General features: G+C 40.1%; 1 protein-coding gene across 4 annotated transcripts in view; it reads right to left on the bottom strand.

Moving 5' to 3' along the window:
* TXLNB (taxilin beta) overlaps positions 1–24,640 on the bottom strand; it is a 39,896-nt gene extending 15,256 nt beyond the window's left edge. For 3 of the 4 annotated variants that reach the window (XM_036871787.1, XM_036871790.1, XM_036871788.1), the window contains exons 1-6: positions 24,515–24,639; positions 21,838–22,290; positions 14,539–14,630; positions 8,756–8,926; positions 4,556–4,750; positions 2,615–2,734 (exon numbers count right to left, since the gene is read on the bottom strand). In XM_036871787.1, coding sequence (XP_036727682.1) covers positions 2,615–2,734; positions 4,556–4,750; positions 8,756–8,926; positions 14,539–14,630; positions 21,838–22,276 — 1,017 coding nt within the window. In that variant the 5' untranslated portion in view covers positions 22,277–22,290; positions 24,515–24,639. Of the gene's footprint in view, positions 1–2,614; positions 2,735–4,555; positions 4,751–8,755; positions 8,927–14,538; positions 14,631–21,837; positions 22,291–24,514 lie in introns of all 4 variants that reach the window. The other variant, XM_036871789.1, reaches the window with a different exon arrangement.
* Positions 24,641–25,054: the final 414 nt, after the last annotated feature.

Below are 25,054 nucleotides of genomic sequence, written 5' to 3'. Positions count from 1 at the left end.
TTCATCAGTTTATGTATCATTCTGTTGATTTACATAATACAAAACCAAGGATAACTGGGAAGAAAAGGTTTGGGAGCAAAGACCCGATTCTTAGTAAGCTCTGTCTTACTTAACATGGGCAACCACGTGTAGATATTCCAGAATGGCTAACTAGCCCCAGGGTTCAGCATGCTATGGCCATCTGTCAGCGTGCTTCCAGAGAGCAGTGTACGTCATGGATAACCTGGTTAGTCAGTCAGATGGCTGTCAGTTAAGAAGTTTCTATTTTATTTCAAGATAGGCTGATACAAATTTTTTTTGTTTATTCATGTTGTAAAAAAAACAAATGTTCATTTTTGCTATCAGAACCAAAAATAATAAAATCATTATTTGTAAAAACTTGGAGGCATCTTTTTTCTTATCCAAGTTAGTCTTGACCTCTCCATTTGTAAAAGGGGGTTGTATATGTCCCTCCATGCCTCCCAGTGAGCAGTGAGGATCAATTATTATAGAAGTGCAATTGACTCACTGTAAGAGAGGTCTGAGGCAGCTGCGGAGTGGAAGACCTGCAGCGCCCCCTCTGGCCATCTGAGCTGTGTGGCTGCAATGTACACGGCCGGCCCCTGCTTGACACACAGGGGCCCTGTTGTGATGGGTGGTTCCCGATGAAGAAGGAAGAAGGAGGCTGCCTGTTCTTCTTGAAATGAAGAACGGCCCCTCCCCTGCCCCCCAGCTCTGACTTGATATTTCATCACTTTCAAAAAGAAGTGTCAGAGCTGGAACCCAGGAAGGTAGCCGCTAGCTTTGAAGAACTGAGGGGGACTACCTTTCTTTGACTTGTACCTGCTGTTTTGCTAAATCAGGGAAGGAAAAGGGGGCAGCATGCTAGTTTCTTGCTAAGGTTGAGTTACTCCGTGTCTGCCCCCAGCCTCTCTCACATGAATCTTTGCCTAGTTGTTCCTCTGTCATGCCTCATATATTAAATACCAAAGGTACTGATATTCTGTAAGAAGCATATTTTATCTGAGAGTAATTACATCAACAGTGGAGTATCTGTTTTCTTGGATTCTGAATAATAAATAAATGCTTTATTTCTTACTTTGAGAGCTAGGTTGTAGATGGATTTAATAAATTAATCTTTTTATTAAGAGCACATGGACATCTGATTTCAAATTATGCAACGTCCACCAGGTTATGTTCTCCAGAATTCATCCTTTTGTTGTCAAGTTTGAAAATCGAAGTTTAAAAAAAATTACTATTCTAACAAATTGAAATGATTGTAGTCTGATTTTAGGTAAATGCAGAGCTTGTGATCAATTGTTAAATGGCTACATTTGAACGACTGGTCCATTGACTGTGTCAAATCTCTCTCCCCAGCAACAGACATGTGCTTTAACTCATGCCTCTGAAACACACCTCTGAGTGTGATGTACTATCACAGAGCTTGGGCTTTGGGGACAGATACACTGGAGACGTGACCAACACATCTTGGTCACTTAGCAGTGTGTGACCTTATACAAGTCACATATCCTTTTTGAGCCTCAATTCTCTCATCTCTTTTGGAGTGTTTGGGGTTAATGAGATGTCAGTAAAAGCCACCACTCAGTTTCTTAAACCAAAAACTCAGGAGTCATCCTTGACTCCTTCCTTTCCTCACTGTCACCATCTTCCTGTTCAAAGCATTGCCTGTTGGTTTTACATTAAAAACATAACTTTTATCCACATCCAGCTCTCCTTCTCCACTGCCACCTCCCCAATCCAAGCCGTCATCAGATCTTGCCCAGATTGCTGCCTAGCTCTCTTCTTGCTTTCTTGTCCCTCTTTAGTTCACTCTCCACCTACGAGCCAAATTCAGCTTTTACAGATGCAAAGCAGATCATGTCACTTCCTTTGCTAAAACTACCCAGTACTTTCCCATTATATTTAGAATAAAATCCAAACTACATTTCAAGCTTACAAAGCTATACAATTTGACCCCTGTTTACGTATACAATTTTATTTTGAAATTTTCTCCCACTGGGTCAACCTGCTCTTGCCACCCTGACCTTTTCCAATTTCTGGAGGATGCCATGCTGCTTCCAGCATTAGGATCTTTGTCTCTTCTACAGACACTGCTGCTGGAGACCTCCTCTCTGACTCCCTCTTATCAGGCAGGGCGCAGCTCAAGCGTCCTCCTCTCGGTAGGCCTTCCTAATCACCCAGTCTAAAGTAGGTCCTCTCCTTCTGCCCCATTCGAGGTTCCTCCTTATTTCCCTAGTAGCACTTACTATTATCTGAAATTATCCTTCCTTATTTGTTTTCTTGTTTATTGCGTCTCTTCCCAGTTAGATTCATGCTGGAGTGTGGCCTTCTCCTTCTTGTTCACCGCTACACCCCAGCACCTAGAAGGGTGCATAGCTCATGAAAGGTGTTTGAAAAAGGTTTGGTGAGTGGATGCGTGACTGTTTTAGGTAAAGGTAAAAAACAGTGTAGGTACAGTATTTCCTACTGGGCTAGCCAATTTCATTCTCCAGGGAAGCTTAGGCTCTTTCTCCATCAGTCTAGTGCTCTATGACCGTTGTCAAAAACAACATTCTCAGGGGTTCTCTGACCCCAAGGCAGACCAGACAAGCACACAGACTCAGGTGATAAGTACATATTCCTTTTCACGTTTGTGTCGCTCCTCTGCTTCCTTCATCATTTCTTGCGCCTGCTCGAGTTTTGCATCCACCAGCTTCTGCTGCAGTTCTCTGTGTTTAAATATTTTGTCCAGGTGCTAAGGAAAAATAAAGTGCACATATCAAGCTTGACTTATTATTGGTGCTGAAAAAAATGTAAAAAAAAAAGTAATGTTGACATAAACACGTGTTCTCTAGGTTTTAAGATTTACAAAAAAAAAGAGGGGAATAAATGCATTGGCATCGCTTATGGTTTTATATGAAAGTCATAAACTGGTGGAGTCCCCTGCATTTTGCACTACACAAAAGTGGCTGCAAAAGGTGGAGGTACCAGAGTTCAGCAATGCTAACTCCAAAAGGCCCTAACAGTATTTTTCTAAATTTGGTAACTATTAGATACGGTGCTAGGCAGCACAGACAATGATGTATGTTGCAAGGGCTACAGCACTATCACTTGATATTTTGGCCCTTTCTGTGAATATAAAGCCACTTTTAATCACAACATTAATTCAGTATATAATGGTGAATTCTCCTCTACATGCTTGCCTCAAAGGGTGATGAGGAAGCCCTGAGGTAACAGCCTGTGGCCTTGGGTCTGGGACTGAAACAGGAGCCCCTGACGTCAGCTCTGTTTCTCTGGTGGGCAAGACAAGGCTGAGGGTCACAGGTGAATTGACACGCAGATGTGCTGCTGCCTCCTCCATGCCTTTTGACCTCTTGACTACCTTGGTGAAGAGAAACTTCCAACTCTACCTCAGTGTGGAGAATTTCTTGGTCATTAGGAGGTCCCATTGGCAAGAGGACATGTGGAATTCCATCCTTGGGCCTTACCTAGAACCAGTCCTAGGAATATACAACTAGTCTACCGGGCCATTCCCATATGAGATCTCTCTGAAGAGTATGGACATTTTCTTTTTAGCTCCTTCCCTTTTGTTTTCTCCTGAACCTCCACTTCGGAGCAGGATTGATCTTCGTGACAAGATAAAATGGTAGCATGGCATTATGGCTTACTGTGAGGAGTTTCTTGATTTACCTAACTGCTATTACTACCTTCTATTGGCTCAGTTTTTTCTTGATAAAACCTTAGCATGTTGCCAACAGGGCTACTTTGACTATGTTATATTACATTTTAAGGCAGATATTTAAAATTTGGGTGGGATGGGAAAAGGGATATGATATATCAAAATCCTGAGGGGGCATCTGGAGTCTTAAAAACATATTGAATATTAAAGTATAATTTTGGAATAATAAAAGATCCTTATAGTCCCCCTAGTGTAAACCATTGACAACAAAACTCTTTGGCTTTTGTGTCTGTGGATAAGTGATTGAATCTCGTAGCCTCTGCTTCCCATCTATAAAATGTGGATAATATGTTATCATCTGGTGCATAGGATTGTTGAGACAATTAAATGACATATTGTATGTAAAGTATAATACTTAGCACATTGCCTGGCACAAGCTAAGCATAAATAATAATGCCTTTATTACTATAATTACTATATATAGTAATATTTTATATATTATTTGATTGTGGGGTGTATACAATGCAGACTTTTAATTTAGATGACATAGTAATTCTTAAGAGGGAGTGTGTGAGGTATTTCTTGGTTCTGTAGAGAGAGTTTCAAAAAGGCTGAGAAATACTATTTTCAAGAATAACTGTGTTCACGACCCACCACTTTCTATTTGTTACCTTTGCTTTGCAGTGATTCCAGTTTTGAAGAAATCCTGTATGACTTTCAGCCAGGTATTTTGTAATACCGTCTGTTTTTATTTTGGCTAGTAAAAGAAACCCAATCCTAAATATTAATCAGTCGAGAGGGCTGGCCATAACTTTGTCATTAACCAAGTTCCCCACCTTCACACCCCAGATCCGGTTTTACATGCAGTGCTTCTAAGTTGTTTGATGTGGTTCTCACCTCCTCCCTGAGCTCATACTGATCAATGATGCTTTTCAGTTTCTCTGCGAGCTCAGTGTTCTCCTGACAGAGCTTCATATTTCGCTCACTCTGCTGCTCGATCTGGGCCTGGATATCTGTGAGGGTGCTCTGGAAATGACTTGTGATCTCCTTCCTTTTCTCTTCTTCCTCACGTGCCCTCTGAAGGGTTTCCTCCTGTGGATAGAAAGCAAACTCTTTTGTTATGCTGGTTTACACGCACCAGGGTTTACAGAACTCAGGGTTTGGTCAATGAAAGATTAGCGTGCAGGGTAAGAAGGATGTTTTTCCTCAGCTCTCTAGAGGTAACATTGCTCAGCCCCAAAATAAATGTTTGAGCAAAGGTTTCAGTTGTGAATACACGGTCACTCAGAGCAGGTGCAGCAAGGGCCTTGGATTTGATAGTTGGTGATGAATAGGCTTGTTTTAAAGACAACAGGTCCCCTGTTGAGTAAATAAACTGCAGGGATTTCTAACAGACATGCAGCCCTAAGGTTCTGATCTCTTGGCTGTAGCCTGGAAAAAAAGGCCACTTGGTTTTACTGATTGATGGGACATATCATGTGTTCCTTTGCTTTGGTATAGAAAGAACAATAGATCTTATGCCTCTATAAAAATGATGGCATATTAATCACATAATTGTATTCCCCAAGTTTTTTAAATATAAGTGATCACACTATAAATTTTCTTTTAGTTAAAAAAAAAAAAACTTTCATCAAAAAGCTTGAAAAGGAAACTAAGATAACCATAGATGAATTACAGCAATTCAAGAATGTAAAAGGAAATCTTAGAAAATATGCTGGATATTTTTATATATATATAAATTTATTTATTTATTTTTGGCTGTGTTGGCTCCCTGTCGCTGCACGTGGTCTCCCTCTAGTTGCGGCGAGCGGGGGCCACTTTTCGTTGCAGTGCACGGGGTTTGTGGTGGCCTCCCTTGTTGCGGAGCACAGGCTCCAGGCGCGCAGGCTTCAGTAGTTGTGGCTTGCGGGCTCCAGAGTGCAGGCTCAGTAGTTCTGGCGCACGGGCTTACTTGCTCCACGGCATGTGGCATCCTCCCAGACCAGAGCTCAACCCATGTCCCCTGCATTGCCAGGCGGACTCCTAACCACTGCGCCACCAGGGAAGTCCCCTATGCTGGATATTTTTTGAAGGAACAATCATCCAGTGTGTCACATAGGGTTATTGAAATGTTCAGTGTAAATTTTGAATTTGAAAGCAATATTATGTTTCAAATCTTCTTTAACTCAAAAATGAAATATCTAATTTTCCCCTCTTCTACTTTGTTAACATTTAAGAATTGAAAATTAACTTTTATATCATTTCTGTTCTCTTTTCTCCTAAATCAAAAGTCCCCCTTCATTGCTAACTGCTAACAATGTACCCAAATTTTCCCCATATCTATATTGAGAATTATTTGTGTTGTACTTATTCCTCTCATTCTTTTAAAATAAAAGGGCTTAATCTTGCTACATCATACCAAAGATAGAGATACTGCTGACAAGTGATACAGACATTTTAGGATTCCTTTAGTTCTGATTAATTGTTATTATGAAAGCTTGCTTCATTGTTGGCAAGTAAAATTATACTGCATTTAGTTGCCTACCATGATCAAATTACGTAACAGGATTTTTAAAAAGAAATGCTGATTGAAACAGAAGTAATTGTGCAAGTCTTTATTATGACAGTAGAATAATGTGATCAAAATAAAAGTTGATGCTGAAAATACATGCTCTGGAAATATTTTAATCTATCATTACGTATCCCCTTTCTTCTACAATATTTGCATATTTTCTAACTCTAATATGACTCCTGATATCAGAATCATAATTTATTCATGGTATAAACATTTATTGAGTGGAAATTTCTTAGGGATATTGTAGAAGAAATCTACCTTCCTAATAATCTGAAGAAATTAACTATCGAAGATGTTATTTCCCTGAACTTTGAATGCTAACACTTACTATATGTATTTCACTAAAAGTGATTTTGGTGTCTGTTAAGAGCAGTTGAATATACATGTGATAGTGATTGTCTCCTTATCGTTCCCGATTGGTTTAGAAGCCAACAATCTCCTAGTCGTATAATTATACTCCATGATCTGGATGTCATTTGCATTTATAACTATTCCATCCATGAATGAATGAGTAAATGAAAGGACCACCCCATGCTACCCAGCAAGTCTGAGTTTTTCACTGGCCACTGGCCAGAGAAAGAAGGTATGGCTGTTAATATGGCATTAAACACGTCAAACCATCGTAGCACCCAATCCTGGCCCACAGAATGGCGTCTTGCATTTTACATTACATTGTTTTTCAATGAGAGAAAAATAAATGTACTGCAATCATAAAATTTGAGTCCACTGGTAAAGAAAATGCAATCATTTGGACAATGTCTGAGATAAAATTTTCTTTATCATGTACAAAATTCAAAGTGAAAATTAATAATGCAAAGAAAATTGAGGGACAAAATCTGAAATAACTAAGAAAACTTTTCAAGCATCATTGTGCATCTTAGAACCAGTGCTGTGCCTGGGACACAATCCATGGGTATTCAGTATATGTTTATTTAATGAATCAATAAATTATTAATTTACATATAGACATATGAATAGCTTGAACTAGATGATTCCTATAGTCAAAAATTGATGTAATTAAAAGAAAGAAGTAGGCAATTTCACAATAATAGTAGATTTTTTACACCCATCCCTCAGCAATTGATAGAGCAACAAGACAAAAATTCAGTAAAGACATAAATGATCTAGAGCTAATTGTTACTTACGCAACATTACACCTAATGTGTATGTAAAAGCACTCAGCACAAGTCCTGCCATATGTAAAAAGCACTCAGCACAAGTCCTGGCATAATAATGCTACTTAATTCCATTTCCATAACTGGAAGCCATTACTGAGGGTGTATGGGTATAGCTACAGGATCTCCTGCCACTTCCGTCATTCTGTCTTTGAATGCTGTCCAAAGAGATCAAGCCACATCATTCCATCCACATCATTAAAGGAAATTTAACTTTTATCTCCTTACTATACAACACTACTGAAAGCCAGGAGATTTATGTAAGCACAGAGTGCTATTACTTGATTACATATCTGAAGTTGAGGATGATGACCCCATTCCCATATAACCTGGGTTTCGATTGTCCCAGTGCAATGATTAAAGAGATGCCAGAAGCCCATCTCCTACAACTCGTAATTTGAGAGTTAGAGTTCATCACACTGACCTCTCATTTCCCAGATATCAGAAAACAGTTTTGGAATATGAGGAGCCATTATCCTATTCTATTTTTCTTCCTAACTCCATTGTAAAAACTTAGCAATGATCTTAATCTGTTTCTTAAAGTATCTTCTTTTAAACACGTGTAATAATAACTATCTCACAAGAATATTGCTATCTAATTAATTCTTGTTTGTCAAAAGCTTTAGGATCTTCAGCTGGAAAGGGGATTGTGGATGCATGCAGTATTATCTTGGAGAGCCCTGCATCTTGCTTCACTGAATGGAGCTAGTGTCTGTGTGTAATCAGATTAACCACACTGCTAGAGGCTTACGCTGTAATTAATGAAACCCATGCAGACTGACTGAAGTGATCAGTCTATTATTTTTAGATTGAATAATTAAGCTTGAAGAGCTTCATTGTTTTTTCGAGTAGCTTCTTTTTTCAGATGACTATTGACATTTTAGCTCTGAATCTTGCCTTACTCTGTCAGTTAGCTTTGTGTCAAGTTATTTCATGTCATGCAGATTTCATTATCATACAAAAAATGTTGAATTTTTATAAATTTGTATTTTAAAGAGTAGAACTAAGGCCTACCTTAAAAAACAAAACAAAACAAACTCAACATAAGGAAGAGGAGTGGCACACATTTTACTAAAGTTCTGCTCCGCATCAGGTACTATGTGAGCACCTTACATGTGTGGCCTCATTTAATTTTAATTTTTCCCTGACCACGCAGTGAAGTTGGTATAATCCCCATTTTATGGATGAGGTAACAGGCTTGGGAGGTAAAATAATTTATTGCAAGTTACAGGTGAGCAAGTGGCAGGGCTAGTATTTGAACCCAATTCTCTCTGATTCTAGAGCTCACACCCTTACCGTAAGTAGCAGAAGCCTGTGCCTACAGAGCATGCAAGAAGGTGTGTTATGTGGGGCCTTGGTGACACATACCTTCAGTGTCTTGTTGTGTCTCTGCAGCTCCCGGCACAGACCCTCCAGTTTGCTTCGTGCAAGGATAGCTTTGCTGTGTTCACCTTGTAACTGGTCCTTTTCTTTTTGGATCTGTGCCTGTTTCTTCTGGAGGAGTTTTAACTTTCTTTGCTCAGTGCGATGCTCATCCAGCTGGATGTGGGGATGCAAATGTGAAAGAAAACGGCAGGGATCTCTGTTGAGTTGACAGAAAAGGACCCAAAGAGGAAACGCCTAAAGACCCCTGTATGGTTGTTTGGAAAATGTTTTGCTATTATCACTGTCCCTCTGGAATCAAAAGAACTTCATAAATGTTAACTTGGCAGTACCTGTAGATATGGTTTTAAGAGCATAACATTTATGGGTTTTTTTCCTTCATCATTCTTATTATTGATCTCTTTTGCTTTGATCTTCTTCTTGGTGGTCTAGAAATAGTTTTATCTTTCTTGAGTCTAATGAAGTCAGTCAGTATAGAAAAGCATGTCTCAGAACTCATGATAATGCCTTGCATTAGGAGGATAGTCAATGGTGTGTCTGCTTGGTTTACATTTAGTTTTCCCAATTCTTTCTCAAGACAAGCTTTAGTAACTATTTTTAAAAGTAGGAAAGCGAAAAGCAGCTTCCTAGCAAACAGAAGATGAAGTCTGTGGTTATGAGAAAGGGGGAGCGGAGAATGTACCCCTCGACTACTTAAGGATTGATGATCTGTCACCAAAGTTTCAGAAATAGCCACTGCACATCCCAACAGCACACATGGCAAGTATGCTTAACAAGCCTTGCTCCCTGCCCATCTCCCTCACCCTCTGTGCTTATGGTGAATAAACCATGACACTTGTTTCTGCTGAGCACAGGTGGGGCCTCTTCTCACACTCCTCCAGCAGCCACAGCTAAAGTATCGAAATCAAGGGCGGCATGGAAAATGAAACCAATGAACCCCTGGGCTTTCCATCTCGGGATGCTGAAGTTCTGAGGTAGAGTTGCCAGGTAAGATGTAGGACACCCAGTTAAATTTGAATTTCAAATAAATAGGGAATAAGTTTTTAGTAAAAGTATATCCAAAGTATTGCATGGAAGGTACTTTTACTAAAAAAAAAAATGTTGGTTTACCTGAAATGCAAAGTTAACTGGGCGTTCTGTATTTTTTTTTTTAATTTTATTTATTTATTTATTTATTTATGGCTGTGTTGGGTCTTTGTTTCTGTGCGAGGGCTTTCTCCAGTTGTGGCAAGCGGGGGCCACTCTTCATCGTGGTGCGCAGGCCTCTCACTATCGCGGCCTCTTGTTGCGGAGCACAGGCTCCAGACGCGCAGGCTCAGTAATTGTGGCTCACGGGCCTAGTTGCTCCGCGGCATGTGGGATCTTCCCAGACCAGGGCTCGAACCCGTGTCCCCTGCATTGGCAGGCAGATTCTCAACCACTGCGCCACCAGGGAAGCCCGGGCATTCTGTAGTTTTATCTGGTAAATTTGGCAACACATTTTTATGGAAATCTAGTTGGAATGGGGGGAATTTGGGGTTCAGCCTCCAGAGACTAGCGTAGTAGGAGTGTGGATCCCAGATTGATGATCAGTGTGGCCACGAACAAGCTGCAGCCTTTTTCCAGACCCATTTCCTCTGCTGCACTTAGTTCCCTTAGAACCTGAATGGTGCATAGGCCAGGAGGGCACTCGTCCTAATAATGACCTTGTTGGCTAATGAAGAGGAAAAGGCCTGGGAGCCTCTGGGTGCTCCTGGACCCCAGGTGCTCCTGGTACCTCGCAGAGCCAGATGCAAATGGATACACACACAACGTGAGCCCTGATACATGTCTCAGTTACCCTGTCTTGAAAAAGCATTCGTTCTTTCTGAACTAGATGAACAGGACTGTCACACTTTCTTCAGTTTACATCTTATTTTAATCCTTTCCTCCCTCCCTCCCATCAGCCTGAAATGTCCGTGATAAACCCTTGCCAGATTAAGCTGGGGGTATTCATACATGATATTCTATCTTCGTACTTCAGGGTAGTTTTTACTTATTTGTGAGAATTAGCATCAGGAAAATCTAAGTCCATATTACTATAAATATTGATTGAAATTGGTATCCTTCTTGAGGTTCAATTGGAAAACCAATTATATTTTATTATATATTTCTCATGCTAACCTCATTTTGCACCATAGTTATTAGACAGGGGTGAAACTTCTCATACTTGTGTTCGTACTTTACATGACCTATTGTCCTTTCTTGAAATTTATATGTTGTTATTATTGTTATTGCCGTTTTGGTTCAGACTTTACCTTTGGAAGATTAAACCATTTGTCAGGGTTTCTCAACCTTAGCACTGTTGACATTTGGGGACAGATCGTCCTTTGCTGTGGAGGCTGTCCCCTGCATTGTAGGCTGTTTAGCAGCTTCCCCGGCCCCTACCCACCGGATGCCAGTAGCACCCCCAACTGTGACATCCAGAGTATCTCCAGAGACATTGCCTACTGGTGCATGATTGGCAAAACTTCCCTGTTTGGGGGAACACTGCCCTATGTGTGGATTTATCTGAGCTTCAGGAGGAGGATACCTTGCATGTGTTTCATAAGTTGGAAGAGATGATTTGTGCTATACCTCACTGGCCATTTAAATGTTCTAGTTTTAAGGCAGGATCATACACATCTGAAATATAGCTAGGTCTGTCTTGCTTTGCTCTAAATAGAACCCCTTAACTTGCTGACAATTTTTTTTTAGAGTGTGGCTAATTTTGTTCAATACTTCAGATTTATGTGAATGCATATGGGTTTTCTTAATGAATGAAAGCAAACATATTGCAGCTGGGTCAACTTCAGTCAAATGCTGGCCTTGTGATTTAATAATACCCTTAGACATGTGTCTTCTGTACAATTCTAACAGGCACATAAGATTTTTATCTGGAATTTCTCCTGTTCTCTCTTTCTTTTTTTATTATTAAGTGAAAAAAGTAAAATTAAGGCCAAGTAGTAACGTTGTAACTACTTTTAAATGGAGGAAATTTGCAAAAAATATTTCTTCCAGGTCATTTCTTAATTTAGTCATGAGGTGTCCTTATTTATTAATGAACTTATCCTTATTTATTAATAAATACAATAGTTGATGATATTACAGGATTTAGAATCTGTAAGGATGAGTGAGCTAGGGTGACAGTTTGATTCACAGCCTTGAATTTAATGATTTATTCTATGTTAACACTTGTATTTCAGACACTCTCTGTATTAATATCTGAATCAGTGAGCAGGGAAAATAACTTTTAGTGTCCAAGTAAAAGATTGAAACTCTTCATAATTTTTCCTTTCTGAAAAGGATATGTAATGGGGTTTGGGGGTCAATTTTCTCCTATTCATTTTTTCTAGAATGATCTTTTGAGTTTAAAAGTTTATTATAGGGTATGATACAAGTGCCAAAGTATAGTAAGACTTGAATTGAGTAGAATTTCTGGAAAAATAACCTCTGTGGAGTTGACTTCTTGGCTAGGAGAGTGAGTGGGCTTGGGGAGTTCCTGGAGACCAGGGTGAACAGCCCTGGCTCATGAAGAAAATCTTGGAAAGACTGGATAAGTGGTTCTTTCCCGATATTCTGCTGTGGGGCTACAGCACCATAAAGAGTAGTAGTCTAGAAGATGCCCAGTTCATCTAAGTATGGAACATGGCACTAGGAAGTAAATATGAATGGCCTTGGTATGAGTGAGTAAATTGAAGGGCAAAGGGAAATCAATGTAGTAATTATTGAAAAGAGCAAGGATGGACAGGTGAGGATGGGGCCAGATTTGGGGGAAAAATATTAAATTTGGCACCTACCATTTTATGGCACTGAAATTGTTCATGAGTGGTTTAACAGCCAATGTTAAACAAGTTGCAATAAAATTGATACACTAATACTTGCTTTATAAATTTCTACCATTCTTTTGGAAAACAATATGGCCATTAAAAAAAGCATTTATACTGCTTGATTTAGTAATCCCAATTCTGAAACTTTTTCCTAGGGTCATAAAAGAGAACGAACAAATCTCATGCATGATGATGTTCACTGCGGCAGTATTTGGTAGAACAAACACTGGAAGGAGTCTAAATGTCCCCAAATTAGAGAACCAGTAGATAAAGTCAATTAATGGAAAATTACATAGCTTTGACAAAATATAATTATGAAGACTACAAACTACATGGGAAAATGTCTGTCATATGAGCCAAAAAAACAGATACTAAATTATATGCACCTTATGATGGTAGTTATACAAAAGGTATCTCTGAATGTATGGCAGAACTGGAAAGGAAGAGAGTTAAATCAACGATTGTGTTTTAGATTGTAGGATTAGAGATATTTTTACTTGTGTATTCAGCATTTTCCTTATATTATTGTGATGTGGTTTATGTGATTAAAAAATAATTTAAAAGTATTGTTGGTAGAGTTAAACAATCACTAGTCATTCAGGGTTTCAGAATTTCTCTGGGTCTATTGCATGACAGTTCAGCATAACAGGATGCATCGAGGTACAAGGAAGAAAGGAAAGAATAAATAGGGATCACAGTGCTAAAATTAGAGTAGAAAAAGAAGGAAAACAAGTCACTCACTAAACTCTACTCCATCAATAGGGATAAGATGCAGGCAGAGACCTGAGGGGTTTGTGGGTCTCAGTTTTGGAGACCTTCTCTAAAAAAAAAAAGGAAAAAATTTAAAAAAGAGAATTATGTTCAGGGCCCCAGAGGGGCCCATGCAAGTGAGAGGCACTGACTCTTAAGCTTCTTTGCTGTAAGGTAAATCTGCCTTCAGGGGCAGTTCAATCTACTGCCTGGAGGAATTGTTTTGTTGTGTGTAGGGGCTTAAGTTTCATTTTCCTGTCACTGCTTCTCCAAAAGAAATAAGAAAGTGGAAAGAAATGAGGAAAAGAAGCAGAAATGAGAGAGAGGTACATTGCCCAGCCTCACTTGAGAGGACACCACATCTCCTCAGTGGGTCTCGTACACCTCAGGGGTGGTGCACAGACCTCAGGTGCAACTCCTTTAGCCAGTTTTTGTGAGGGTTCACTGAAACTAGGGGGGCTGGCTTCACTGAACCCTCCTCTTTCTTCCAACTGGCCTATTATAAGAGTACTGGCCAGGAGACCATCCACTTCACAGATTCTCTGCAGGCTGGGAGTGGCTTCCCTTCCTGCCAGTGGTCCTACCTTATTGAGAGGGAGACTGCATGGGAGGACCTATAACCAGAAACAAAACAATCCATGTCATATGCTTTGCCATCGTGGGGGACAAGGAGAAGAATGTAGATCAAAGAGAATGAATGAATCAATCAATCAATAAAGTCATCAGGAATAAATGAGAATGTGTCACAAACTGAGGGGTGGGATTAACTCAACCCTCTGCCTTCCTGAGGGGACCACCCCCTCAAAAAATCTGTGTACAAGAACCGGATGAAAGTTTGCCTTTATTCTAGTGTATTTCTGTTTTATTGCAAAGGCAAAAAGAACTTTTAAATATTCACAATTTTTAATTATCTATGATTCTCTCTTCCATCTCCCAAATTATGCACATAATTGAAGGTGGAGTAGACTCCAACTGTATCCTCTTTCTTCCTTTTGCTGTTATGCCTCAGTTTTTCTGTTTCTTTTTATTTCTTTCTTTCTTTTTTAAAAATTCTGCCTTTATGAATTCTGGCTTTGACTTGTCTGAGGTAACCAGCTATAATGATATACCTGAAAAACTAACAGCATCCTTTTCTCAGCTCTAACCAGAGCTTGAATCTTCCTGACAAAAAGGGCTAATCAAAGAACTTACCAATTCAGCATACTTCTTGAATAAAAAATCAAGCTTTTCCTCAGGAGTTTGCAACTTGTTCAGATTTTGCATTAGCAGATTGGCTTCTTTGCCTTAAAAGAAAACAAAAACCATTAAAGACATTTTAAAAAATAAGTGTTGAACTTGATGTCAGATGGTAAGAGTTAGAATCTCAGGTTGTCTGCTTGTTAGCTGCTATCCAGCCTTGGCCAAGCCACTTCACTTGTCTGAGCTGCAGATGTAATTTTGGTTTTTTTCCCCCTGTATGAAGGAATGATACCTATTTTGCAGAATAAGTGATTAGATGAGAAGTTTGTAAAAATGTGTGGTACAGTGTCAGGCTCATGGTAAATTTTCAATAAATGTCTGCTATAAGGGTAGTCCCCAAATTTTCATCCCAAGATTCCATTCTTGTTACTTCCCCCCATGTTCTAAATATTCCAAGGGATTTTGAACATTCTGAAAATATTCAAAAGAATAAAAAACACTGACTTTATGAAAGAATAAATCATCCACTTCCCCATGTTAATTATCTAAAAAAAAGAAGCAAACCAGCCTATCCAAATATCTGACTACTGTGAAACAGCCAGCATTAATACATGGAACTGTTAAAATTCCAACCCAAAGCAGAGAAACGTGACAGTTTAGTCTGCCCATTTTTTTGGTTTTGTTTCTTTAGTACCTCTTTGCTCTTTTTTGGGGGGGAACCAGTTCTCTTGTTTCTGTGCATGAGCCCACTCCATGAAGTTTGGGTGGAATGACTCTGATTGTATTTCCTAAAAAGTGGGGAATAAAGTCAAAATATAGAGAAAATGGACCCAAGACATGGCAGGGCCTTTTTCACAGGCCTTTTTGTGTCTCTCTGGCTGCAGATTTAGCCTCCCCGGGTCTTCCCTTCTCTCACCCAGGCCTTAATCTCTGTTGGCAGTTGCATTTTCTGTTTCCAGTTGGAGTTTATGCTACATTTAAAAACTCATCTGTTCATGATTATTTGACAGTGAGCCTCAGATTCTTTCTTTTCTTTCCCCATTGTTCTTCCTTTTGTCCTCTTCAGCTCAAACTGCCTGGTCAGCCTTTCTGTGATGCCTGGAAATCTTGTCTTTCAGTGCCCACTGGGCTGAGCGTTGTAGGCAGGAGCCGGACCCCGAGGCCTACGTGTGTGTACCACTGAATATATCTTTGCCAACAGTAGGGTCAAAGTGGAGCAGCTGCCCCGTCCTCACCCACCTGTGACAGCCACCCTTTCTAATCAGGGTTGGGAGGTCAGACCATACAGTGGAGCCCAAGTTCCCTGATATAAATCTGCTTAAGAATATTAACAACTTTAACAGCCTGTCCCTCAAGAACAGCCATGTCTCCTTTGCTGGAATTTTTGCTTTCATCCTGGAGAGGCAGATATATCATGGAATTATGGTTGCCAGATGAAATACAGGACATGGGACACACTCGTAGTAAAAAACAATGGTTTGTTTATCTGAAATTCAAAGTTCCCTGGGCAGCTTGTACTTTCATTTGCTAAAACTGGTAACTCTAACGGCATCAAAGAATTTTAGGTCTAGAAGGAACTTCAAAGAGCACCCAGAGAACTGGTTAATTTTATAGATTAAGAATTGAAAGCCCAGAGAAGTCCAAAGTTACATAGTCAGTACTGGCAGAGCCAAGGCTTGAATCCAAGGTTTGTCTACTTGCTCTAAATCACTCCACTCCCATGTGGAATTTTGATGCCAGGGAAACCTAGAGAAATTAAAGGAAACTTTATTTGAAAAAAGTGACCTCATTCCTAACAGCTGGTTTCATCTATATTTGCCCAGTGAGTCAGCTCAGATTAGAGACACAGTCTGAGACAGGGGAGAAGGTGGGGGTGAGTGGTGCCCCACCAGCAATCCAATATGGCCTGTGGCATAACACTGCCTTTAAACTGGTAAGCTCTGCGCTCCGCCGCCACCTGGCGTGGCTTTGAGTGATTTCTGTAGCAGCAGGGACGGACTTGTGTTGGTCAGGCCATCCCCTCACCCTTGTCTTCAGTTTGTGCTCACGTGATGACTGCTGTCCTGAGTTGGAGGATCATCCATTAAAGGCAAGAGACTACACTGTTGGTCAAATTTGGCCCAGAACCCCGCACAGTGTTTGGCCCATGGCAAGTGTTTAGTAAATCTTGGTAATAATGGAACAAAGCCAACCTGTGCACTAATATCATGTAAGTCAAGTAAACACTGTCCAGAAGACAACTCTGTGATCAACTAGAGGGAAGACAGGTCTCACTCTCCCGTGTGACATGTAACGTATGCTTAGCATACCTCTCAGTGTGAGTATCGACGTAGAAAACCGTATCGTGTCTTGAGTGAGTCCAGTGGGTCTCTTTTTCTCTCCACATGCAGTATCTTCTCCCCCTTTTGTTTTCTTTAATGATGAGAACAGGTGTTTTTTTGTTTTTATTTTAATTGTCACACTCACTGAGGTGTCTTTCTGCTCTCATATTCTCTTATTTTGTATAGAAGTTTAACCTTCAGATGCATCAGTCCACCCTTCAAAAATGATTTCAACAAAAAACTCCAAGCAGCTGGAGACAAGCATGTACGGAATCCGTAACTTTGTAACATCAGAGAGCTTAATCTGTAAACTTCCATTGGTTTCACTGGACTGGAGTGCTGTGTGGGACTATGTTGAGGAGGGGGACAGACAGAGACCCACTCATCATCTAAGAAAGGCTAGAATTACAGTTTTAGGAAATGGGGTCATTTGGTGACAGTGTCAGACACAAGAGGAAAAATCGGCTTTATGTGTTTAAACTGCTAGCAATTTCTTAGCTGTAACTATAAAGAAAACTTTCTTAAAAAGAAAACAACTTTGAGCCTAATAATGAGGAGATTATTCCAGGGAAAACAAAATAAAGCAAAACCTTACAATAAAAAAGAATAATATCAGAAAAAGCAGTAAGAAATAAATACATCCATTCCCAACTTGGGTCAGAAGAAAGTACTAATCATTTTGCCCAAGACAAATTTTTTTTTCCCCTTATTTCACTTACTCCTGTAAACCCTCCTCTCCTTTCAGGATCTGGCCTAAGTTTGAGCTTCTCTATGAATCTACTCATGGACCCTTCAATCTCTGTGGATTCCTCTCTCTCCTAAATTCTTCTGGTTTTCTACCACTTCTTCCAGAAAATTTAGCATTTGTATCAAAGCAACAGTTTATTTCCTTCTCAGAGTGAAACTAGAGAAAAATCAAGCTAAAATCTTACAAAACAGACTACCTGGGAAGGTGACCATTCTAAGGCAGAGTAAGTCAATGGCCGAAAAGATTTTAGAAAATCAATGTCCTAGTCAAGATGGTACTCAGAAGGTAGAACTGAAATTCACCTGTCACTGGAAAGATGAAACCAATTAACTGAACTATAGCTCAATTAAATGCTCCTCAACCAACATACCAATTATTTTTATATATCTTTGGCCCTGTAATATTAGTGACTTCAGGTCTGCACCTTGCTTTCTTTATGACTAATCTCACAACCACATCAATTAGTTGAATAATTTTTTTGGGGGGGCAGACTTTAAAACTCTCTAGGCTTTAATTTCCCTCTCAGTAAATCAGTGGGTTGACTAGATAGATTCTGAGCTCAGAATGGACCTGTGGATCAGCTTTGTTTTTCTCGTGGGTTTATGCTTCAAACCTATGAATTCCTACTCAATCAGTTATCAATCTAAATATCAGAAGGGATATTACATTTTATCATTGTTTTGTGCTTCTTACTATGTGGGACTTGTGCAGCCCACATAATGTTGACAGAGAAGAGATTAATAAGACACTTGTGAGCTGGAAGATGGGGTGGGGGAAGGAAGGGGGATACTTAGATGTTAAGAGGACATGTCATGGTGCTGTCTAATGTGGAATCTGTTTTTTGTTTTGCTCAATGCCAAGGAGAAAGTGACTCCACCAACTAAAGAGATTTTAAAGTGTTCCCCCAACTGCTCCAGTGTATAATGTGTTAACTGTGGGAGGATATGCAGCCTGTAAAGGAAAAACAAGTCTTGAGTGCTTGGGTTGTAGAGACATTTCCCAAATATTCAAAGGTGTTCTGTGAAAGAAGGGTGTTTTTGGTCCAATACATTTAGGAAATGTTGTAAACTGTGCCCATCACTATTGGAGATTTTTCACTATTGTATATATTAAAGGTCAGAGAATTCTGGCAGTTAGGAAACAAGCTTGGTCTGAAATCTCAAATATCCCAAAGTATATACTTTGGAAAATTTGGGGTTAGAGAGTCAGAACATTTCGGTATCTCAAAAATATCCATAAAGCAAATGTTATCTGATAAACATACAATAATTAAAGACTCATCTTTGATCAAATATGTAAGCAAAGACTAAAGATATATCTTTAGGTATGGATTGAATGACATACTAATATTCTATAAAAGCTCCAAATAGTTTCTAAAAGAAGACCACAGCTGGCACTTTATATTTCCTCCAAATGGGTGGAGGAAGAACTTTCTGAAGCATCAGAACCATTGCTTCCACAATCTGTTTGTGTCAAAATTACCCAGGGTGGGGGCTTCCCTGGTGGCGCAGTGGTTGAGAATCTGCCTGCTAATGCAGGGGACAAGGGTTCGAGCCCTGGTCTGGGAAGATCCCACATGCCGCAGAGCAACTGGGCCCATGAGCCACAATTACTGAGCCTGCGCGTCTGGAGCCTGTGCTCCGCAACAAGAGAGGCCGCGACAGTGAGAGGCCCGCGCACCACGATGAAGAGTGGCCCCCGCTTGCCACAACTAGAGAAAGCCCTTGCACAGAAACGAAGACCCAACACAGCCATAAATAAATTAAAAAAAAAAAAAAAATTACCTAGGGTGCCTTGGCCCCAGTCCAGACCTACCAATTCTGAATCTCTCTGCTCAGCAACAGCATTTTTGACAAATTCTGCATTTGATTCCAATGCACAGTAAGTTTGAAATCATTGGTCTAGACCATAGTGTAGTATCATTTAATTGATAAATAGCCAAGAAACCTGTTAAAACCACTTGCAGGGCTTCCCTGGTGGTGCAGTGGTTGAGAATCTGCCTGCCAATGCAGGTGACACGGGTTCGAGCCCTGGTCTGGGAAGATCCCACATGCCGCAGAGCAACTGGGCCCGTGAGCCACAACTACTGAGCCTGCGCGTCTGGAGCCTGTGCCCCGCAACAAGAGAGGCCGCAATAGTGAGAGGCCCGCGCACCGCGATGAAGAGTGGCCCCCGCTTGCCGCAACTAGAGAAAGCCCTCGCACAGAAACGAAGACCCAACACACCCAAAAATAAATAAATAAATTTATAAAAAAAAAAAAAACGGGCTTCCCTGGTGGCGCAGTGGTTGAGGGTCTGCCTGCCAATGCAGGGGACACGGGTTTGAGCCCTGGTCTGGGAGGATCCCACGTGCCACGGAGCAACTGGGCCCGTGAGCCACAATTGCTGAGCCTGCGCGTCTGGGGCCTGTGCTCCGCAACAGGAGAGGCCGCGATGGTGAGAGGCCCGCGCACCACAATGAAGAGTGGTCCCTGCTTGCTGCAACTGGAGAAAGCCCTCGCACAGAAGCGAAGACTCAACACAGTCATAAATAAATAAATAAATAAATAAATAAATAAATAAAAGAACGTGAATTTCTTTAAAAAAAAAAAAAAACCACTTGCAGATAATTGAAATGATGTTTAAAATATTTAAATTAGCTTAAAAATATTGTTTTAACTCATAATATAGCTGAAATAGTACAATGTTTAGAAGAATATACTGATAGTGTTCAGAGGAACAGCATGAAAGTGTCAGCAGCTTATACACATGTAATTAGAGTGGACCCACCTGGGCACTCTGATCACAAACATTGGTTCTGATAAACACATTCAGTTGAATTTTGGTAACTTATAGAAAGTGGCAGAATTAGTTGTGAAATTTTTTCTTTCTCTAAAAATTTTTTTGATTATTTGGTAAGTATGAGGTTAATACAGACTTTGAAATAACTCATGGAAGACAGAGTAGAAACCAAAATTGGTCATCTTTAACTTCACCCCTGCTTTCTTCATACCTATCCCCCCATTATAACACATACAAATTCCTATGTAGAAGTAGTTTCAAAGTGATAAAGCCAAAGAACTTTCCTGGTTAGGACTACTTAAAATCATTTACCACTGCGATGTGATTTTGTTTTATCTTACGGAAAGTTTAACAATGACTAATGCAAAATGTTATTTCTCAGATGCCTTGGACAGAGAAGAAAAAATAGCTCTGTAACACAGAGCAACTTTATTCTGTTTCCCAGAGTTCCAAAACACTAAAGTGATTCTAATCTTGCACTTTAGAACTTGGTGTTATCTGGGTTAATCTTTATGCTGAGTACGTGAAGTAGCTGTCTGAATGTGTCTTTTAGCCCTTCTTGAAAGCATTGCCAGCAGTGGTTTCAAGCGCCAAAGTGAGGTCCTATGACAGCATAGACATACTTTGGGGTTTACATGTAACCTGTTCACTGGAGTCTGAACCCAGTTCTGACTCCAGTGCCCATGATCTTTTACTCTTCTACACTGTCTTCCAGAAATGAGTAAGATGTGACCACTGTCTCAATAGATTCCTCCTCCAGCTTGGGAGGCAGGTATATAAACAAATGATTGCTGCAGAAAATTTCATGGAGAACTACGGAAGGTGTTGCTAACTCTCCCTGGGTGTGTCAGGGAATGTATCACATAGGAGGTGGCGATTGTAGTGAGTGTTTCAGTGAAATTCACCAGGACGGGCAGAGGGACGCTCCTATGTGCAGTAACATGCTCTCACTTACAGCTAAAAAATTAGCTCTCTCATCCTTCTTTCACAGCCATTTTTGGTGTTACCAATCCTCCATGCTCTCCTAACAATTTTCCTGTGCCTGTTGTAGCACTTATCCTATATAACAATTAGTGTACATGTCTATTTTTCTCTCCAGACCTAGAGCTCCTTAACCAAAGACTTTTTTTACCTTTGTGTACCTCATAAAGACTAGGCATTAGTAAATATTTGCTGAACCAGTGAACTAATGGGAGTAAAATTGTTTTCTGAGATTTTCAACATTCTATAATTAATACATTTCTGAAGAGCTTTGTTAAATTAAAAAATATTTTATATATGTAGTAATGGAACACACTACTAAGGGGCTGAGGATAAGTACAGTAAGGTACTGGTGATCCTGAAGGAAGCTATTGTGGTAAAATCCAAATATGAGATGTGGTTCTTAGCAAAGATTGGAGGAAGTGCCCCTTTTTAGGAATAATTCAAAGAAAAGTCATACATTAGAACGTGACTACTTGCCTAATCCTTTTAGGATTTTCTTCTCCAGTTTTTGCTCTTTGTTGCTGACAGGCTCTTTGGCTGTGGGTGGCTCTCCAGAGGCCGGAGGGTCTGTCTCTGTCTCTTCAGTGGTCTCCTCGCAGCCCCTGTCCTCGTTGTCGGGTGGTTCTGTGTTCTCAGGCTGCTCCTTGGCCGTGGTGGGACCCTCTTGCCCTGCCGTGCCGGCAGCAGACCCGTACGTGTTAATGATGTCTTCCAGTTGTCGGTTCAATTCTTCAGAGATATCATGGGCTCCCCGTTCAGGCTGCACACCTGCCTCCTCCTCCGGTGCTGGGAGTGGGGTTGAGGAGTCCTGATCATCTTGCTTCTCCAGGCCATTTTGACTGGGCAGTACTGCACTGTCCCCCACAGGTGTTGACTGCGGCTCCCCCGACAGCTGTGCAGACTGATTGGTCTCCATACTGGGAGTGGTATCTGGTGGTAAGCACAGCCAGGGTTGATGTAGTTAACCCAGTTACAGGTAAATGGTAAGGCTACTCCCACATGGGCACCTACTAATTACAGTTTCTAACATAGAATGAATGTACTTCCACAAACCATCAATATTGCAATTAGTTGAGTAGGAACAGTGAGAAGCATCTTTCCAAATCGAGTCATACTATTAGCATATTTTTGGTTTTGGTCTTTAAATTCCGATAGTATCTCCTATTATTGACGTTAACAGAGTAATTCAAGATACCGTTTTTCATGGTCATAATTGTCATTTTGCTTAGAATAGCCAGTTTGTGTCACCATTCTCTTATATAATTCTATGTAGATTTACAATCGTTATAAATACATAGATGTATACATTTAATGTTTAAATTTAAATTGGTGCTTTTTTCCCCAAAGTTAAAACATTGAATACAAGAGCCATTGACCTTACTAAAATCATTCATAATGATAACATTCTAAACTCTATTTTAATCCATATTGATTAGTATGAGTCCATTAATATAAATGAATTATTATATTGGATACAGGAGATACTTGCTTGTCTGGTATTTTCCTTTTCCCAAATGAGCAACGTGTAATTATCAATCAGAAAAACACTTTTTTTTTTCTGAGGTTCAAACCAGCCTCATTTTTGGAATAAGAGAGAATGAGGAAAGGTATAAATTAACTAATGAACTTGTATGGAAACATGGTGATGCTCATAATAACAGTTCCTTGAGTTTCTGTACCTTTTTGTTCTGATATAAAAACTGACTTTCTTTTAGAAAAAAAACAGATTACAACTTTCTTGTCTCAGTCAAGGAGCTCTAGGATAACAATACTTTTTAAGAAGTAGAAATGTCTAAGAAGCAGGGAGGGAATGAACTAGGGGAATAATCCGGGTATAATGTGGGCTCTTTGGAAATAGGGGGTGAGGAATGGGCTGAGGGTTTCTGGCTGTCACCATTTCTAGTGTTGCAATAACTTTGGCTTAGACCTTTAAGTTATGGTGCGTTTTATTTGTAAATGATATTTAATGGTGATGCTGCTGATTAGCAGCAGGGCCCTAATAACACGCAGGTGTTGCTGTTGCGGCGGCGTGAAAGCGAAAACTAAAGCCCACTGCTCCGTGTACCATGCAGCTTCCTCCTCTGGTTCTTAGGGCAGACGACGTCAAATGCTCGAATGCAAACACGAGCAGAAAATTCAGTGTACAGACATTGCCACCTACCTGTGGCCCTCACCAAGTACTCATTAACTTTGAAGGAAGTACTTTTTTCTCTCATTTATTTTAATTCACCATCTTTATTATCAAACGATGCAGTAAACAGCTTCATTGTCTTCATCACTGGAATTCTTTATCCTGACCCCTGCTTGTTGGGCACACACATCTATATATAACTTATGCTTCCCCTGGACTTGGAGAAAGACACATGGCACCTGCTGTCCAGCCAGAAGTTATTTTAAGCTCTTCTAAAAGGAGCCCTGGCCTTTAGCACTTCATCTTTGGAAATCAAGGGAAGAGAATACTTTTTAAATCAAATTGAAAACAGTAAACATTTATTGGTTTAAACCCATATGTGGGTTTTAAAGTGTTAGGGAGCCTCCTGAAGATGAAATAAAATCTAAAGTAAACCAAACTTCAAAGCAATGAATTTAAAACCAACTGTCCATAGGAATTTTAGTGTGGTTAGTCTAAATGCAAGTGTTTTGTTTGTATTTGATTTATTCTTCATTCATCAGAAGCCATAATCATTGATGTTTTTTATATTAAGTCCATGGATCTCTTTTAAACTCATGCTCCACATTTACTTTAAAACAGAATAACTGAGTCGTTGTAAACCACAGGACAACTCAATTCCTAAAAGTAGCCTCAAGACAAATCCACAAGAGGAAAAAAACAAAGTCAAAGAACTCTGTTACTTTTAAATTGTCTCTTTCTATATCAATCAATTTTACAGCAAGAAATTATTTCTGTTTTATCTTCTATAAACTTCATTGCCCATCTTTTGCCTCCTCTGAGAGAGAATTTTTCACTTGTCCCGGCAGTCCCAACAGATTACCACACACACATCCCTTCCTGAGCAACACATTTTAATTGTAAATAAAACAATGGAAAGTTCTTCAACAGTTCACTGGCAGTCTCAAAGCTGCAAGTTTCGAACACCACAAACCGCACCCTACATCATCTCACAGGGCTCGGGGGAGTGTTTGTCATACTTACCAGAAGGCAAGGCGCTAAGCAGAGAGAGAAAGAAGAGTCAAGAGGCAGCAAGCTAGTCAGAGCAGCAGCAACAGCGGGAGACAGGCGGGGGCTGAGTTCCTACGAGGGAGAGAGAAACCAAACACATACACGCGCACGCACACACACACACGCACACACACACACACACACACACACACACACACACGCAGCAGGAGAGCAGGGAGGGGGTGGAGAGGGGAGAGGAACATCCTGTGACACCGCAAGAGAGAAATACACCCAAGCTTTAGTAGCTGTCTCCTGGGCAAATGTCTTAGAAAAGAGAAGCAGCTGGTACATCTTATCAGACTCCATGTTTTGTCCTTTAAAAAATTTAAACTCTCAGTACATAGCCCCTTTGCTAGCGCGGTTTTTCACCATTGTTGTTCTTTGGGGCAGAGATCAGTTTTTCTTATTTCTTGGTTTATTTCCAGTGTGGTCTATGATTCATCTTCTTTTTTTACCACCTTCTTATGCTAGCTTAATTAGTGTCAAGTTTCTTATAGGAATCAAGGAAAAAGA

The sequence above is a fragment of the Balaenoptera musculus genome, chromosome 12 (genome assembly GCF_009873245.2).
Source record: "Balaenoptera musculus isolate JJ_BM4_2016_0621 chromosome 12, mBalMus1.pri.v3, whole genome shotgun sequence".
Classification (NCBI taxonomy): domain Eukaryota; kingdom Metazoa; phylum Chordata; class Mammalia; order Artiodactyla; family Balaenopteridae; genus Balaenoptera; species Balaenoptera musculus.
This window is presented reverse-complemented; position numbering and strand designations above follow the sequence as displayed.